General features: G+C 41.0%; 1 protein-coding gene across 3 annotated transcripts in view; it reads right to left on the bottom strand.

Annotated features, from left to right (window-relative positions):
- Window positions 1-432: 432 nt before the first annotated feature.
- The window catches only part of skic2 (SKI2 subunit of superkiller complex), a 20876-nt gene continuing 5538 nt past the window's right edge, over window positions 433-15770 (bottom strand). For all 3 annotated transcript variants that reach the window (XM_078268524.1, XM_078268523.1, XM_078268522.1), the window contains exons 3-29: window positions 14696-14817; window positions 14087-14204; window positions 13432-13546; window positions 13228-13302; window positions 13081-13134; window positions 12786-12949; window positions 11833-11988; window positions 11500-11645; window positions 10791-10937; window positions 10616-10700; window positions 10397-10503; window positions 10126-10272; window positions 9944-10040; window positions 9643-9855; window positions 8450-8560; window positions 8168-8279; window positions 7918-8036; window positions 7195-7326; window positions 6830-6967; window positions 6646-6750; window positions 5107-5245; window positions 4856-4982; window positions 4307-4517; window positions 2861-2971; window positions 2423-2641; window positions 1750-1890; window positions 433-901 (exon numbers count right to left, since the gene is read on the bottom strand). In XM_078268524.1, coding sequence (XP_078124650.1) covers window positions 701-901; window positions 1750-1890; window positions 2423-2641; window positions 2861-2971; window positions 4307-4517; window positions 4856-4982; window positions 5107-5245; window positions 6646-6750; window positions 6830-6967; window positions 7195-7326; window positions 7918-8036; window positions 8168-8279; window positions 8450-8560; window positions 9643-9855; window positions 9944-10040; window positions 10126-10272; window positions 10397-10503; window positions 10616-10700; window positions 10791-10937; window positions 11500-11645; window positions 11833-11988; window positions 12786-12949; window positions 13081-13134; window positions 13228-13302; window positions 13432-13546; window positions 14087-14204; window positions 14696-14817 — 3612 coding nt within the window. In that variant the 3' untranslated portion in view covers window positions 433-700. The remainder of the gene's footprint in view (window positions 902-1749; window positions 1891-2422; window positions 2642-2860; window positions 2972-4306; window positions 4518-4855; window positions 4983-5106; window positions 5246-6645; window positions 6751-6829; window positions 6968-7194; window positions 7327-7917; window positions 8037-8167; window positions 8280-8449; window positions 8561-9642; window positions 9856-9943; window positions 10041-10125; window positions 10273-10396; window positions 10504-10615; window positions 10701-10790; window positions 10938-11499; window positions 11646-11832; window positions 11989-12785; window positions 12950-13080; window positions 13135-13227; window positions 13303-13431; window positions 13547-14086; window positions 14205-14695; window positions 14818-15770) is intronic.

Here is a 15770-nt window from a genome sequence, read left to right as displayed (position 1 = left end):
TTATTATGATAACTTCCAAGTGTTAAGAGTAAACCCAATTCTCTTCCAGCGCACAGTGCGCCTCCTCTCCTTTCTCTTTGTGCGGCTAATAAGGTTTCTCCACTAACGCGTCGCCTTACATTGAATTAATCAGACTCAAAGCTATCGTTGTCTTAAAGCGACAGCCCGGACTGCGAAACTGCACATGCACTGTGCTGGAGCATCCCATCACAGCTCAACAAAGAACCACGGATTTCTTTCCTCGCGTGACATTTCACCACCTCAGTTTTTCCTCGCAGGCATGTTATCCTCAGATGGCAGATTTTCCCTCGAGGTGTTTACAGGATGTCAGAAAAGCCAGGAGAATACACTGGATATGACGCATGCAACCAAACATTTGCAAACATCTCCTATCATTTTAATTTCTACAAATATCAGAGACAAACAAACATGTCATTTTGAAATACAGATTTTTATTACTGTACAATACATTACAATCCAGATTTCATTCCCACAGTCTGTACTTTGGTCTGTTGGTTAAAATCATTCCCTTTTTAATGGTCAGGAGTTTTCATGTAAACATCAACATGTCTTATAGGCACATATAGAAATTGTTAACATAAACCATCTTTTTACCTCCCCCACTTGTATCCCCATCTTTCTCACACCTTTCGAACAAAGAAACACTTGGCTGCAGGCAGATCTCTCATTCACCCTTCTCTCAGTGGGTGTAGAGGGAGGCGGTGAAGACGATGTCCCTGCGGATGGCCAAGGAGGCTTTCTCCATCTTGCTCCCCAGGACGGAGTCTCCCACAATGCGGGCAGCCTGTCGCACCTCCTTCAGCACCTCGTCCAGGCGCTGGATGCAGCGGACCACCGTGCCCTCCTGGACGTCCGTCAGCTGGGCGATCTCTGCGAACGGCTGTGATGGGACAGCAGGAGCGAGACAGGAGGAGGATGGATTCCAGAGAAGGTGAGACATGACATGGTGAGATGGTGAATGATGCAACAAGCAGGGAAAGAGTTCAGAAGGAAATACATAGTCTGTCTCTTTTCATTTAGTAAAATCTGCTGCAGTGTATTTTAAAAAGTATTTTAAACAATCAAACCAAACCAAGCTAATAATAAATAAAAAATTAGATGGACAAAACTAACCTGAACTCATGCTTTGACATCTCATACAGTATAATACAAAAATATATTTAAATATATCAATTGGAATTGATAGGATGGAATAATCAGCAGATTATTTGATTATAAAAACAATTGTTAGTTGCTGTTTTAATAGATTATCTGATTAATGACCTCTGACAACGTGCCTTTTCATTAACACTTGTTATAATCAGTGTTCTTGTTAGCTGGATTCTGCATGCTTCGTTATAAGGCCACAAAATAAAAAATGAGGTAGGCAGAGCTGGCAACAAATATGGCATGTCTCAGGTTAAAGGTTGTCTGTAGCTTTTTGCCAGCTTGCTTGAGATCTCAGGAAGAGGTGGAGTTAAGTGACTTTTGAACTGGTTTGGCCGGTATTTTTTTTAAGAATAAGAACAAACAGCACAGCTTATATTTACACCTAGCAGAGATCTTGAACACAACACAAGAAACATTTAATAGTAAATCTACTTTTACTTTTAAATTTAAAAGTAGTACTAATCTTGATATGTAAATATGGTTTAGTGCCGTGAGTTCTCATCCAGACAAAAATAGCAGTATAATACCAGGTGTAAATGGGGTCAAAAGCAAGTGCAACAACAAAGAGTAAAACCTCACCATGCCTCTGGCCCAGCAGTACACCACCTCTGTCAGGCCAAACTTGAACTGGCCAACAAACTCCTCAGCTGTCTGTGATATCCCACAATCCCTCTGCAGCTCTCCGATACGCTTGGCCACCGACAGCACCCGATCGATGCCCTGTAAGAAAAAGACAAAGAGAGACAGAGAGAGTGAGAGAGAGAGATAGTGAACATATGGGAAAGAGTAAGTTATGCTTGAAAGAGATTTTAGTATTACAAGCCTCCCTTAAATACATCACTCTTGCTTCTATGTGATGTTCAAGAAATCTGTTTTACAAACCATACCATGGCGCGTCTGCCCTCCTATTGCAGGTCTACAAAGCTTGGTTCATCACTAATTCAGGCCCTCATAAAGCACTTTCATGTATCAGGGGCCGTTCACAACACACACTGGCACAGCAGAGGGAAGTTTGACAGAGTCAGACGAGAGTAAATTAATAACTGAGCGAGTGACTGGGATGAGTCAGGTGAAGTGCCCTTATTGTCATTTCTGCAGGGAGAGAATGTAAAATGTGATAGCAAGAGCGAGTGTGAGTCACCCATGGAGGAGGCAAAGTCTGTACAGTATGTCAGTACACACATCATGACTGTCACTTAAATATCTGTGCTTTTCATGAGATACAAGCACGAATGAACCACTTCCTCCTTACCTCCTTTAGTGTGTTGGTAATGTGCGGCTCCACCTGTGTGTTCTGTGTGAAGACCAAACAGGACAACAGAGCGGCGCTGTCCTCGGGCGCCAGCGGGCTCAGGACGTTCTCGAACAGCAGCTCGGTCAGCAGCAGCTCGTGGCTGCTGATCTGACAGGCTACGCGGCCTTTCAGCTGCACCGCCCCGCTGCTGTCAACGTACTGGAGGGACTGCAGCACCTGAGGCAGAGCAGCGGGGAAATAAACCTCTCAGTGCGTTTGTTCAGTCAGGATCAATCAAGCTGAATCGGGCTGCAATTAAAAAACTATTCCTCTTTGAAATGGCAAAACACCTTTTAAAAAGTAAAAGTTTGTAGGCCAGACTAAAACATATCTCGAAAATAAAAAACGCCCTGGCAGAAACAGGTCAGGACAGCGAGTCAAACGTCTGATCCAAACCTTGATCCTCTGGTGGTATTCAGGCAGGAGAGACAGAGACTGGTCCGACACCAGGAAAAGCAGCCGGTCCAGCTCCTCCTGCATACTCATCCTCTCCTTAACAAGAGCAAACTGACACACACACACACACACACACACACACACACACACACACACACACACACGTTACTTAACTTAGTATACAACAGTACTGCAGCACTTGACCTGATTTCAGTGCAACAAAATAACCAAGAGAGGAAAACATTGCCTATTGTACTGTCATTGACAGCACAGAGGAGTGAATATGTTACAAAAACCCACAGAGGCCAATTACTGTATACTAACAGCTTGCATTGTAAAGCATACTGCATTAACCACCGCTTTATAATACCCACTATGTTTCATAAAGACACAAGAAAGTATGAATCTACAGTGATGAGAGGAGACAGTGATACTACAAGTAAGCTTGTTATCTTGCAAAGTAATTAAAGCCTTTGTGTGTGTGTGTGTGTGTGTGTGTGTGTGTGTGTGTGTGTGAGAGAGAGAAAGAGAGTAAAATAGTTTAAACGACACACAGTGAGACAGTGATGAGCTGCAGCTATGAGCCTATATATGGGCAATTATAGAAACAGCCGGCTCCGATTCTTGCATCTTATCTCCTCAATGAAGCTGCCAAGAAGACAAGATACGCAAACACAAAAGCAGAACTATTGTGGTGGAGTTTGATGTTATTATTTTGAAACTAGATGAGAAATGATGAAAGTATAAAAGGAAACTGATGCTGGGAGAAATAAAGGGGGCATCAGAATAGGGCCAATTGTTAAGTGTCTTATGTAAGGGTATGATGTTATTAGCTGCATAAATATAACCTAGATATCTAGACCACCCTAGTGGCAGCAAATTTAATTTGCAGCCAGGGGGGTCAAGGCACTCTCCGTTGGCTTGCGAGCTGGAAAAACCAAACTCTAGTCAGGCCAATCACATCGTGTATAGAGTCGGTGGGCGGGCTTATGGCTGCTGCTGCTGGGAACAGCGGTCTTCTGGAAGACCTGGAGTTAAGCTTTTCTTTGAGAAAAGAACAAAGAATGGCACTGAAGTCATTCTTAAAAAAAGGAAGATGTGTTCGATGTTTTGCCGACCGGATACGGCAAAAGTTGAATCTCTCAATTAGCGTTGCTCTGCCTGGTTGTAGCGCTATCCTATTGCGTGCAGAGGGAATTTGAAAGACAACCGTTTATCCTGCCCCTCGGATTGAGCCCTGTCAATGGTGAGTTCCCAGACCCAACATCTTGGTGTGGGTCTGGCTTGTCAGGCTAGCATAAATATGCAATTGCGACACAAAATAATGTAATGTCTTAAAAAAGTAACAGTGAAATGAAACACTTGCCTCATCATTTATCTGATGAAGAAAGAACTTAAAAAGAGTGCTCTCTCAGCAGTTAAATACATCAACCAACAAACACACACCTGCTCTGCGAAGGTGGGCGAGTGGATGCAGTTGAACTCTCTGATGATGTCTTGCAGCACACGGACTCTCATGGAGTCCTCCACCACATCGACGCTCTTCAACTGGAGGTCGTTCACGGGGTCGAGGGTCGCTATGCCGCTGGGGTTGGCCTCGGCCAACCGCAGGAGCTCCTGGGTTGCCGTGGAGATGGCTTGGCCCGGAGGGTCAAGCCTGAAGCACGAGAGGGTGAGGGCTTTTATTTTGCATATTGGCTGGCTTATGTTTGTTGGACTTTAAAGCCTTAAGATGCACTGGGAAGGGGTTTTCTTGTAAACAAACAGTGCATGCTATGTTTCTTGGGTCTTCACTGCCCCCAACTGTCAGTCAGCAGAATAGCGTAAAACCCAGAGAAATAGAATGAGACGAGCATGATGGTCAGAGCGGTGGCCACGTTTATGTGCACCGTTGCCATTGCAAAGAACTATGACCATTGTAGGGGCTAACTAGTCTGTTCTACTCTCATTCTATTTCTATGGGGAAAGGTCTCTCACACACACACACACACACACCTGAATCGCGGCTGTTGCCTCTTGTTGTAGTTGTCGATGATCCTGTCTGGAATCACTTTGAGGGTTTTTACTGTGATGGCTGAGATGTCCTGAAGCTTCAACTTCTGCACTGTGTGGCTGCAAGGGCCTGACAAAAACAAAAGGAGCAAGGGAACCATCATACATGCTTACACTTCTGTTACACTCACTGCAAATGACTCTGTGAAAACCTCATGAAAATGACTGAAACGTAAATGTACGTCATGTCTAACCTTCAGGTATAAAGAGAGCTGTGTTGTAGAAGTGAGGGAAAGTGTTGTTGTTTGCTTTTCCTTCCCCTTCTCCTTCCTCGTTGCCCTTCTCACAGATGACGAGAGCTGTGAAGGTGCGATTTACAGAGTCACTGGACACCTGGCATTAAGAGAGGACAGGAGTAGATATCAAGAGATGGGTGTAGGAATCAGGAACATGTTTTTTTTTTTTTTTTTCCATGTGTGGGCTTCCAAATGGGTGCTCCTGTTAACCACAGGTTCCCGTTAATCTTATGATGGACGTGTGTTGTGATATTTAAACAAATGAACCGTCAATGGCGAAATAAAAGCCTCTTATTTACGAGAGCGGTCTGAGAGACCTCCAGCTCACAGCGAGGTGTCTGAGCATGACTGGCCGAGCGACGAGATAGAGGCTGGGGCAGGCGCCTGCTGGCTGTCGCCTCACTTGAAGGAGCTTCTGAACTCCGAAAACTTTGAAGCAAATTGTCAATTCGGCATCAATTTTCGCAAGACTGCCTATATTCGAAAATCTAAACAGTTAATTTCTCGCCTAAAACGTTGTCAGAAGTGAATTTAATGATGAATAAGATGGTGAAAATTGTTAAAAATGTACCGTTGTTGCTCTGTCTGCAAGTTTCCGAGTTGGCAGTGGGCGTGACTTATAAGTTTGACCAATCAAGTACACCTAGGAAAAGGGAAAAGGGAAAAGACCCTGCCCTGGAGTAGGAGCTAAAAACGTACGCTACTGAGGTCAGAGGAACTTAAAAATCCCCAAATTTTTCCTGTCTAAAAAAAGTGTTCTAGGAACGTTTAGTTCTAAGAACTGCAAAAATCCCTCCGGTCGGAAAGCCCCAAATGTCTGAGTGTGTCAGCCCTGCAACAGACTGGTGATCCATCCAGCTTAAGTGTCGCCTGCCCACTGCATGCTGGGATCGGCTCCAGTCCTACACAACCCCACTGAGCATCCTGGGTGCCTACTAAAGTGACTTACATAGTTTTACATTAGTTTCTTTCTTTTCTTATGTGTAGAGACTTATGTGATTGTTTGACCTGTACCAAATTACCTTAAGAAAATCTTTACTAGACTTTCTGTCCCGAACATGTATCCCTTTTGCCAATAGTATGTTCTTCATCTATTTGCTCTTCTTTAATTTAAAGTTTCTCAACTCAACGTTTTAGGCAGCCATCTCAGCCAGGTCTCCCTTGCAAAAGAGGTTTGCAACCTCAATGGGATTTAGCTAGATATATAAAAATTAAATAAATAAATCAACCAATAGCTAGAAACTCCTCAGAACATCAGCACTCTAGTTTATTTTACACCACTTGACAGACAGTATGACAGTCTGTTAACTTGAAATGCCCCTATCAAAAAAATAAATGTATTTTAATGCTTGGATTTAGAACAGCAGGCCTTAGGCCCACTTTGCAGGGTTTTAGAAAGCAGTTAAGATTGATATGTGTACAGTGTGATGAGTCTTAGAGAGTGTTCATGTCTTTGTCTGCTGACCATGAAAAACACACACATTAACACACACCTACCTGTAGGATAACTCCCAAGGCGTTAAGATGCTGCTTGTTGTTCACCAGCACAACTCGACCCACAGACAGAGCTTTCAGCCCGTTGACAGACTCCAGAATGGCGCACTAAAACCAGAGACAGCGGTGAGCAAATGTAGCAAGCAGCAGATTGAAGCTGTATGAATATGAACTTTGTCGTGTTTACCTGGAGGGCCTCAGTGGTGGTTCGTAGCTCCGTCACGGTGTGGTAGTAGGGCAACATGTCGGACAGCTGGCCTTCTGTGTCCAGAGGAGGCAGAGAAGACACCATCTTCTTCAACTCGCTGATCCTCTTTTCATGGGCCTACAGCAGGCGGAAAAAGAGAAGGATGAGAAGAAGAGGCGAGGAAAGGAAGAGCTTTTATAACAGAATTGGCAGTTGTCGTGACTCAGGGAAGATGCAAGAGAGAGGAGCGAGGAGAACATTACTTTTTGAAACTGCATGTAATGTTTCTATGTTGTCTACTTTTTACATTTGCCGTATACAGCATTTATGATCCAATCTGTTGTTTTTCTGCAGGTGTACATTACCTGAGTGTCCCTGTGGCTTTCAGAAAAGCTCCTCCTCATCATGTCGGTCACGCGGAGGGCTTCGACTCGCAGCAGGTTAAGGATCATCGTGTAGGTCAGTCTGAACTGGGACTGGAGTGTGGTGGGTTTACCCTGAGCCAGACAAAAAGGATGATGTCAGTGTACAACTAAGTGGTAAGATTTTCCATATATATCACCGTTAAGGCAATCTCTGAAACCATTGCTCGGAATCCATTTCAGGATCAAGTCATTGTTGGTTTTGGTATTTTCATGGGACAAAATTGTTGACAAAAAGGAAAATATTGAAAATCAACTAGACTTATCCTTTAGTGCCAGCAATTTCATTTGCCTTTATATTTAAATCCATATAAAGTTTGCCAATGTAAACATACATACCTTGACAATAATTGGGAAAGAAAAGAGCACTTTTAGTCAAGAAGATAAAGCTCCCAGTTGAAAGGAAGGAGAATTATTTCTGTTGACGAGCACATTAAATCAAAAGATTTCTCTCAAAGTGGAAGTGAGTTAAAGAGCTCACCCAACTGTGCTGTCAAATATTAAATGACTAACTCAGCGTGTAACACTTCACCTTGAAACACTGCCAAAATATACAGGAGGCTTTGCTTTTAAGAGATTATACATATCTTGCAATATTGACCTTTAGAAGGAGATTTCATACCACACCAAATGATATATAAACTGCTGTTTAAACATGGACCTTACCAGCATCATCACACGCAGATCTGACATCTCCTGAACTCCGGCTTTACACAGAATGATGACAGTGCCTGTGGCGTCCAGACCTCTCCTGCCTGCTCTGCCCGCCATCTGAATATACTCACCTGAACCAAGAACAAATTCAAAAGATAACAAAAATAAACTATTTTTGTTTTCCCCTTAACTTTGACTCCTCCTATATAAACGAGCTCAGATGAAAGGGAGGAAACGAAGACAGAGACGGAGAGCGCCAAACCTGGCAGCAGATTTCTAAAGCCGGTCCCGTCGTGTTTCCTGATGCTGTCAAACACCACAGTCCTGGCAGGCATGTTTACTCCCATTGCAAATGTCTCTGTGGCAAACAGCACCTGAGAGATGCAGGAGTATTGTTTTAACCGTCTGTGGGCTAACGTGTATTTGCAGATTATTCTTGAAATAACAGATACATAGTGTTTCTATCTTTTTGACAGTACCACACTTGAATTTTAAAAAAGGTTGATATATCGTCTCTCCTTATTAATGAACCATTCAGACTCACCTTTACGAGACCTCGGGAGAAGAGCATCTCAATGACCTCCTTTAGAATCGGCAGGATCCCGCTATGATGGACCGCTATTCCCCTCTTCAACAGGTCCCTCATGACCAAGATCTAAACATGGCATTTGTATGTGTTACAATCACATATTGTGGTTGACTTTATTGTTAATAGAACATTAAGACTTAACTTCATACAGACACATCTAGGGTTGGGTGTACCATTTGACTCAGACCTGACTTTAAATGAAAAAAAAGAAGCTATGTTTAGCTATGTGCTTATATATTTAATATATATATTTAGTGTGTTATATAATATAATTATAATATATTTTATGTGTTTTCTATGTGTACATGCTTTTTTGGAGATTGGCCTAGGCTTCAACATTGATGGTTGTTTTAAATGATTGCTTGTTTGCCCATTACAGAGATTACTATTACTGTACACAATTCATATATTCATTTGGCCAAAATCAGATTCTGGTGTGAGATATTGACACTTCCTTGCATACAGGACATGATTGCAAAACACAGACTTTAAAATGTCATAATAATATCAATCTTCTTTAAAACTTCTTTTAAGCTCTGTTTTTGTGTCCACCATCTCCTGATGGAAGTAGTGCTAAATGATCCACTGTGTTCACCAGCTCGTCACAAACTCTGTCTGTCTGACATCTAATGCTAGGCAGGTAGTGTAGAGTGGGTTTTTATAGCTCTTTTTTAAGTTATAAGAGCTCTTGTTCAGGGGTTTTAGAGCTTTTTAGCTGAAAACAATGCTGATAAGAGCTGTGAGATTGAACCAAAACAGTAAACCCAAATAATGAGCTGAAAGAAACTAAAATGCTGAGGGGAGTCAAGTAATAATTCTGTGTGGTTTTGTTACTACGAACCACCCCTTTCACATAACACATTGAATATGATCCATTCTTGATATAAAAATATTGATTTGCGCAGCTTTAAACCGCAGTGGGCAAGCGATGGCACATTAGTTGCCCGGTGCAGTGTATGTACCATCAAAATAGAGAATATTTTTCCTAGCCTTCCCTTGTGATCGATACATTGTACCTAGGGGAGCTGTCTGAGCCAAATTACCATTAAATATTAATATTAAAAGAAAATTCATCATCCCTTCAGGATGCCGTCTATAATAAAAGCCTGAGGCGAGAAAATCTGAGGGCTAAGCCGGCCGTTCATTACCTGAGGCAGCTGTCGGTCTCCTCCTCGGAGGCGACTCAGGCTCTTCTGGAAGAAAGAGTGGATCTCGGCCTTCTCTATGGAGGTGGTCATGTCCATGGAGTCCAGCGAGCGGGCGTTGTCGTCACATCGTGTCCGAGAGAACGTGAACGCAACCACAGGCGTCTGCTGCCGCTGGGACAGGAAGTGCAGGAGAGTGAGCCACACCGATCGGTCCTGTAGGGGAAAAAATGCAGAGGGGGATGAGAATATGAAGCAAGATGTTGTAAGAGAAAAATCAAGGAAAAGAAAAGAAAGGAGTTACCTGACTAGCTGAGGTGTTGTGAGAAGTACTCTTCGTGCCAAAGGATTGGGCATGTTTGCTGGTGCGCTCCTTTTTGGCATCGACAGCTGCGTAGTACCTGAACAACAAACACAGCTTTCTTTATGAGAAATCGCTTTCTGGACTAAAATAATTGGGAGTACTGCAAAACTTTCTTCTTGTACCCTTTAGTGAGGAAGTTTCCTGTAGCATCCATCAGCAGGAACATCTCTTTCTGAGTCTTGGTGCTGTTTCCAGTGTACAGATAATGCTCCAAAGGCACAGGTCTCTTCATTGTGCTGATCACGTAAATATGCTTCTTCTTTATACGACTAGGAATTTAAAAAAAAAATGTATGGGGGAGTGAGGGAAATGTTCAAAGGATACAAAATGCAATAAATATTAGAAGATGTGCTCTTATTTTGATAAATACTCTCTTGTATTGAGTGCACCTACCCGATCCAGTCGCTAAACTCCAGAGCATTTGGAACTGTGGCGCTAAGGAGAATGATACTGACGTGATCGGGGAGCATAATCAAAACCTCCTCCCACACAACCCCTCTCTGAGGAAAAACCAAGGGACGGTAATAGAAAAGAGGAAAAACCATTAGTCTTGACTTAAACAGTAAAATGAATCAATGAAAAATACAGAAAGCAGTTGGGGTCGTTCCTGACCTCAGCATCGTTGATGTAGTGAACCTCGTCAAAGATCACCCACTCCAAGTCTCTGATGACCTCTGATCCGTTGTAAAGCATGGACCTGGAAGAGAGCAAGAGCAAGAAATCTAACAAGCTCTTTCGGTTTTATTAAAAACATGAATTTATAATCTAAAACAAACAGCCAGAGTACCGGAGGATCTCAGTGGTCATGATGAGGCATGAAGATTCAGGACTAAGCTGCACGTCGCCCGTCAGAAGTCCAACATCTCCAAAGGTGTTTTTAAAGTCTCTGAACTTCTGATTGGACAGGGCTTTGATGGGAGAGGTGTAGATGGTCCTATCAAAACACAAGATTAGAAAGAGGATCAGAATAGAATATGCACATACAGAAAATCTATTAAAATAAACACAAAAGAAGAAAGAAATGTTGATACTGTTAAGATACTTGTTAGTCCTTTTTAATATATACTACATTCCTCACTGTTGGTGGTAAAAACATTATATCTCTACGTAGAAAACAAGTAGAACAACATGCAGAGAAAGCATAAGCACTCCACAATGACATGCAGTTACTTTATTTTAATGAGCTGATATGTTCGTTGCCTTCATCGGAGCTTGATAGAAAGCATGCTGATGCTAAAGTTTCTCTAATTTGGTCATTTTTCATGTTTTTGGACATGTTGAATGATTACCTGCTCATCTGTGAAGTTATCCAAGCTCTTTATCTCATAAGTCTCTTTCAACATATCCAGTAAAAACTTTAAACACAAACTTCAATATTACTAGAAGTGTGTTAAGCTTAGTTGTGCATGCGCGCGCACACACAGACAGACAGACAGACAGACAGACAAAGACACAGTGAGGGCAGAGAAAACTGATTTGTGCCAACAAATTCACACCTTGTCATGTGTTTCTGTGAGAGAGCGATGGCGTATTCGGCCACCACTGTTTTGCCAGCTGATGTGTGTGCGGCTACAAACACAGAGTCGTGAGCCTCCAGTCTCAGCACAGCCTGTTTCTGGAAGACATCCAGCTCAAACGGCCACTGGAGCAGATGAGGGGCAGAGAGACAGATCACTTATCACAGGATGATCAGCAGATTTTCACGTTGGATTCATCACATATACAGAGACAACAAATACATATGGTGGGAATGTGTGATGTTTTGAAGACTGAATATAAAGAAAAATACATTATAGCATTTTTAACTGGATGATTTCTAGAATACTAACCTTGAAAGCTGGGTTGGGGATACGTTTATAGAAATCATCGCAGGGTGAAGTTATGTTGACAGGGATGGCCCATTTCTTATTTTCCTCGGAGTTCTCTTTTGGCTTTGATTTGTCATCCTTTCCTTTCTCTGAGGGAGTCGAGGATGACACAACATCCTGAAGACAGAGGAGGAGAACCAGATTTCAGTGCAGTTCATGTTTAGCCAGATGGAATAGCATAGTTAGTTGGAACTTAGCATAGCATAGTTGGAACTTGGAATTGAGATTGTATCTATAACAGTACTACTGTGGTTTGGAAAAGACAGGGCTGCATTGCTTCGTGATTGAGTTTTGGTTTGAAAAATGAACCAGTCGACATATTACTCAGACTGCATATTTTTCCTACATGTAGAATACCTGCAGTAATTGAAAACAGTCGAGAGCCACTATGAAGATTCAAATGACAAACAGATTTCTGCATTACACTTTCATCTCATCATGCAAACGTATACAATAAAGGTTAACCATACATGTTCTGATAAATCTGATCATTTTAAGTCAAAAATACACTACAAATATGTCAAACATCTGTACATTTTGATTAATGCACACAAGCTTGCTGGCCTGTACTCTTTATTAGCATGACGAAGACATACAGTGTTTTATTTCCAATGTTTTTATGGACTTTATTTTCATCTTTTTCTTTTCTTCAGTAAGTTTAAAAAAAAAAACATGCATTTGACAACCACGATAGTAATAACTCAAACACCAGCAGTCCTGCGTGTATCCAGATCTGTTTTCAAAACTGTTCGATTTAACATAACACGTAATTAAATTGCATTTTTCTACATTTCTATAGTGAAACTAAACTAATATATATTTAATATCTGAGGGAAGAAATGTTACTTTTCACAGTTAACCATTTTCGTGTTGAGTATCATTTCAGAGAGGAGAAAACAAACAAACTGCAGTACCTTGATGCCCAGGTCTTCAAGGCTGTTTGTTCTGGGTAGTTTGGGAGCTTCTTTACTTCCTTTGCCTTCCTCTTTCTCCTCTGCCTCAGGTTGCAAGTAAGTGATGTCATTCAATGTGGACAGGAGGGACATGAGGTTGACCTCTGCCTTTGCAATCTTGGCATCTTCAGGATACAAAAAATAAAATAAAAATAATAATAATTAAATAGAAAAATTATATATATATATATATATATAGTAAATAATTATAATTTATATCATTATTATTTTTGCATTATAAATGAAAATATCTAACCTTTGTCAGTGAAGTCCATCCCCACTTTAAGTCCAGGTGGGATTCTGAGTAAATCTTCGAGGGAAGGAAAAAAAATGACAAATTCAACCATAAAGAGCTGAAATAACAAGTATTTTGCAACACTGCAAGTCAAAATTTAAAAATCACCATTCTCAAAGTCTATATCCTCCTCCAGCTCAGATTTCTTCTGGATTTGGTCCAGAGTAAGCTCCTCCATTCCTCCTGTGAAGAACACCATCACAACAAATATATTGTTAGGTAATAAAGACACAGTGAAAACACCTGACTTGCAACTAAAGGAAGACTACGTAAATGACTGAAGAGAAAACGCTTTGAATGAATCTATCTCACCGGGGAGGAAGGGGTAGTTGGTGTTGCTTCCTCGAAGGCTCTCTGAAGGAGGCCCGGGTTGGCGTTGTAATGAAAGCGAGTTCTTTGCTGACAGGCTTGTGTTCTCCAGTAACACCTAAAGATGAATTAATGACAAAACAGACCCCAAAAAGTAGCTGAATTGGATGGATTCATGGATGGATTCTTCAATAATATAGTTATACCATATGTTCGTCTCAGTAGGATCATTTCTAACAGTTTGTAAAACAGGATGGCATGATTAAGGGTGCAACTAACAATTCATTTTATTATTTCAATATTATTATATTAGTCCTTTGGTCTATAAAATATCAGAAAATAGTAAAACATGCCCACCACAATTTTCCAAAGCGCAAGTTTACATACTGAAATTCCTTTTTTTCATCTAACAGACAGTCCAAAACAAAGATATGCAGTTTACTAAGATGGAAAACAAAAAAATATTCACCCCTGAGAAACTGGAGCAAGTGCATTTTTATAATTTTTGCTTAACAAAATTAATGAAACCATTACTTGATTCTCATAACTGTTGCAGCTTAATATTCTGTTGATCGACTCTGGATGACATTATTCTTTATAAACAGTTAAACTAATAACAGTACAATGGGAAGAGTGGGCCAGTGTGTTTGTGAGCTACCTCTGTGAAGTCCAGCAGCATCCCTGTGGTTGGATCTCTGACAACAGAGACACCGGAGTGAAGTGAAGATGGACTGCAGTTGATTAGAGAATCAACATTAACTTTTCTCTGAGTCACCCTGGTGAAGACGAGGACACAACAGTTACATCTTCCTCAGATACATATGGTTGTTTAAAAAAAATATCCTATAAACAATATTTGCCTAATCTGCTTATTTTCTACTCCTTGTATTTATTTAGTTTTTGTGTTGAATTGTTAATTTTATATGTGTATCCTTTATGTATTTATTTTGTTTTGTGTCAGCACTAGGAAAGTGTTTATTTAAAATGTGTCTGAATAATCCTATAATGGATGGGCCGTGTACGCGTCCAGACAGGAAAATATCAGCTCATGAGTCATATCTTATTCTTCTTTAAGTCTCATTTTTATTTCATACACTGGCTACTTTGATTTATTCGTCCCTAAGGCAACATTTCTGGAAGTGCAGGGAATTAAAATTCAATCAAGGGGTTAATATACGGTTTTATCAAATGTGTACAAAAATCAATTATGCACATTACATTTTAGCAAACTGCACCAACTCTAAAGCACATGGTAAGGAATACGTACTTGAGAAACTTCTGGAAGGCAAAGTCTGTGTCGTGAATTGGAAGCCAGGCCGCGTCCCGCAAAAACTGTTTCTCTACTTCTGTCTCCAGGCTAAGGCTGGTGGGAGGAAGCCCATGAGGGAGCTGAGGAAGGGAAAGAGAAGATCACATGTGCAGCTACTTATTAGTTAGTGAGCCAGCAGATGCATACCATGTAACTGTTAAATCCCAGGTTCGATTCCTATATCACATATTAATTCCTGTCATTTTCCCTCATGATTACTGTCAACTATCTACTAAAGTCTATCTATTCAAAAGAATGTATTCATCTATCCATCTATAAAATGTCACAAAAATAATACAAAAACGAAATTAATAATAATGTATATGTGAATATAGTAGGTGTAATTTTTTACACATAAACACATTTATTTATAACCACACATTTTGGTTACTTTAATATTAATATTAATAATATTAAGTTGAATTTAACTGATAGCAATATTTACTGAAGTACACATACGGCATAATGTATTTTGTTCTCCTCTACTTGTGTATTGTAAACTTGTATCTATATATTGTTCTGGTAATGTTCTGTTTTTGTTACCGGTCTTGGAACTACAGATGTAAATTAGCATCTTTTTTTAAGATTATGTTTTGGGTCTTTTCCCTTTATTTGATAGCAGTGGATAGACAGGAAAGTATGGGAGAGAGATGGGGGATGACACGCAGAAAAGGGCCGCAGGTCTGACTCAAACCCGGGTCGCTGCAAAGGACCCAGCCTACATGGGGCACACGCTCTTACTGGGTGAGCTAGAGGTCGCCCCTACATCTTGTATTTTATACTGATGTTAATTAAAAGGTGCACTATGAGTTCCTGCATGGTCACTTCTGTTGACATTCCAAGTAAATTCCAAACAAAACAGGGGCCCGTTTCAGGAAGGAGGTTTAACAAACTTGATTTACCCTGAGATGGGAAACTCTGAGTTTTCGGTTCCAGAACAGCTGATATGAGTTGGTTCAATCAACTCAGAGTATGTTCACGCACGCGTGTGCACCACCACAATAAAAAGGCAGCATGAATGGAGCCATGATAC

Source organism: Sander vitreus, chromosome 14 (assembly GCF_031162955.1).
Source record: "Sander vitreus isolate 19-12246 chromosome 14, sanVit1, whole genome shotgun sequence".
Taxonomy (NCBI): Eukaryota; Metazoa; Chordata; class Actinopteri; order Perciformes; family Percidae; genus Sander; species Sander vitreus.
The sequence above is the reverse complement of the archived record's forward strand: the minus strand, read 5'-3'. Positions and strand labels throughout refer to the sequence as shown.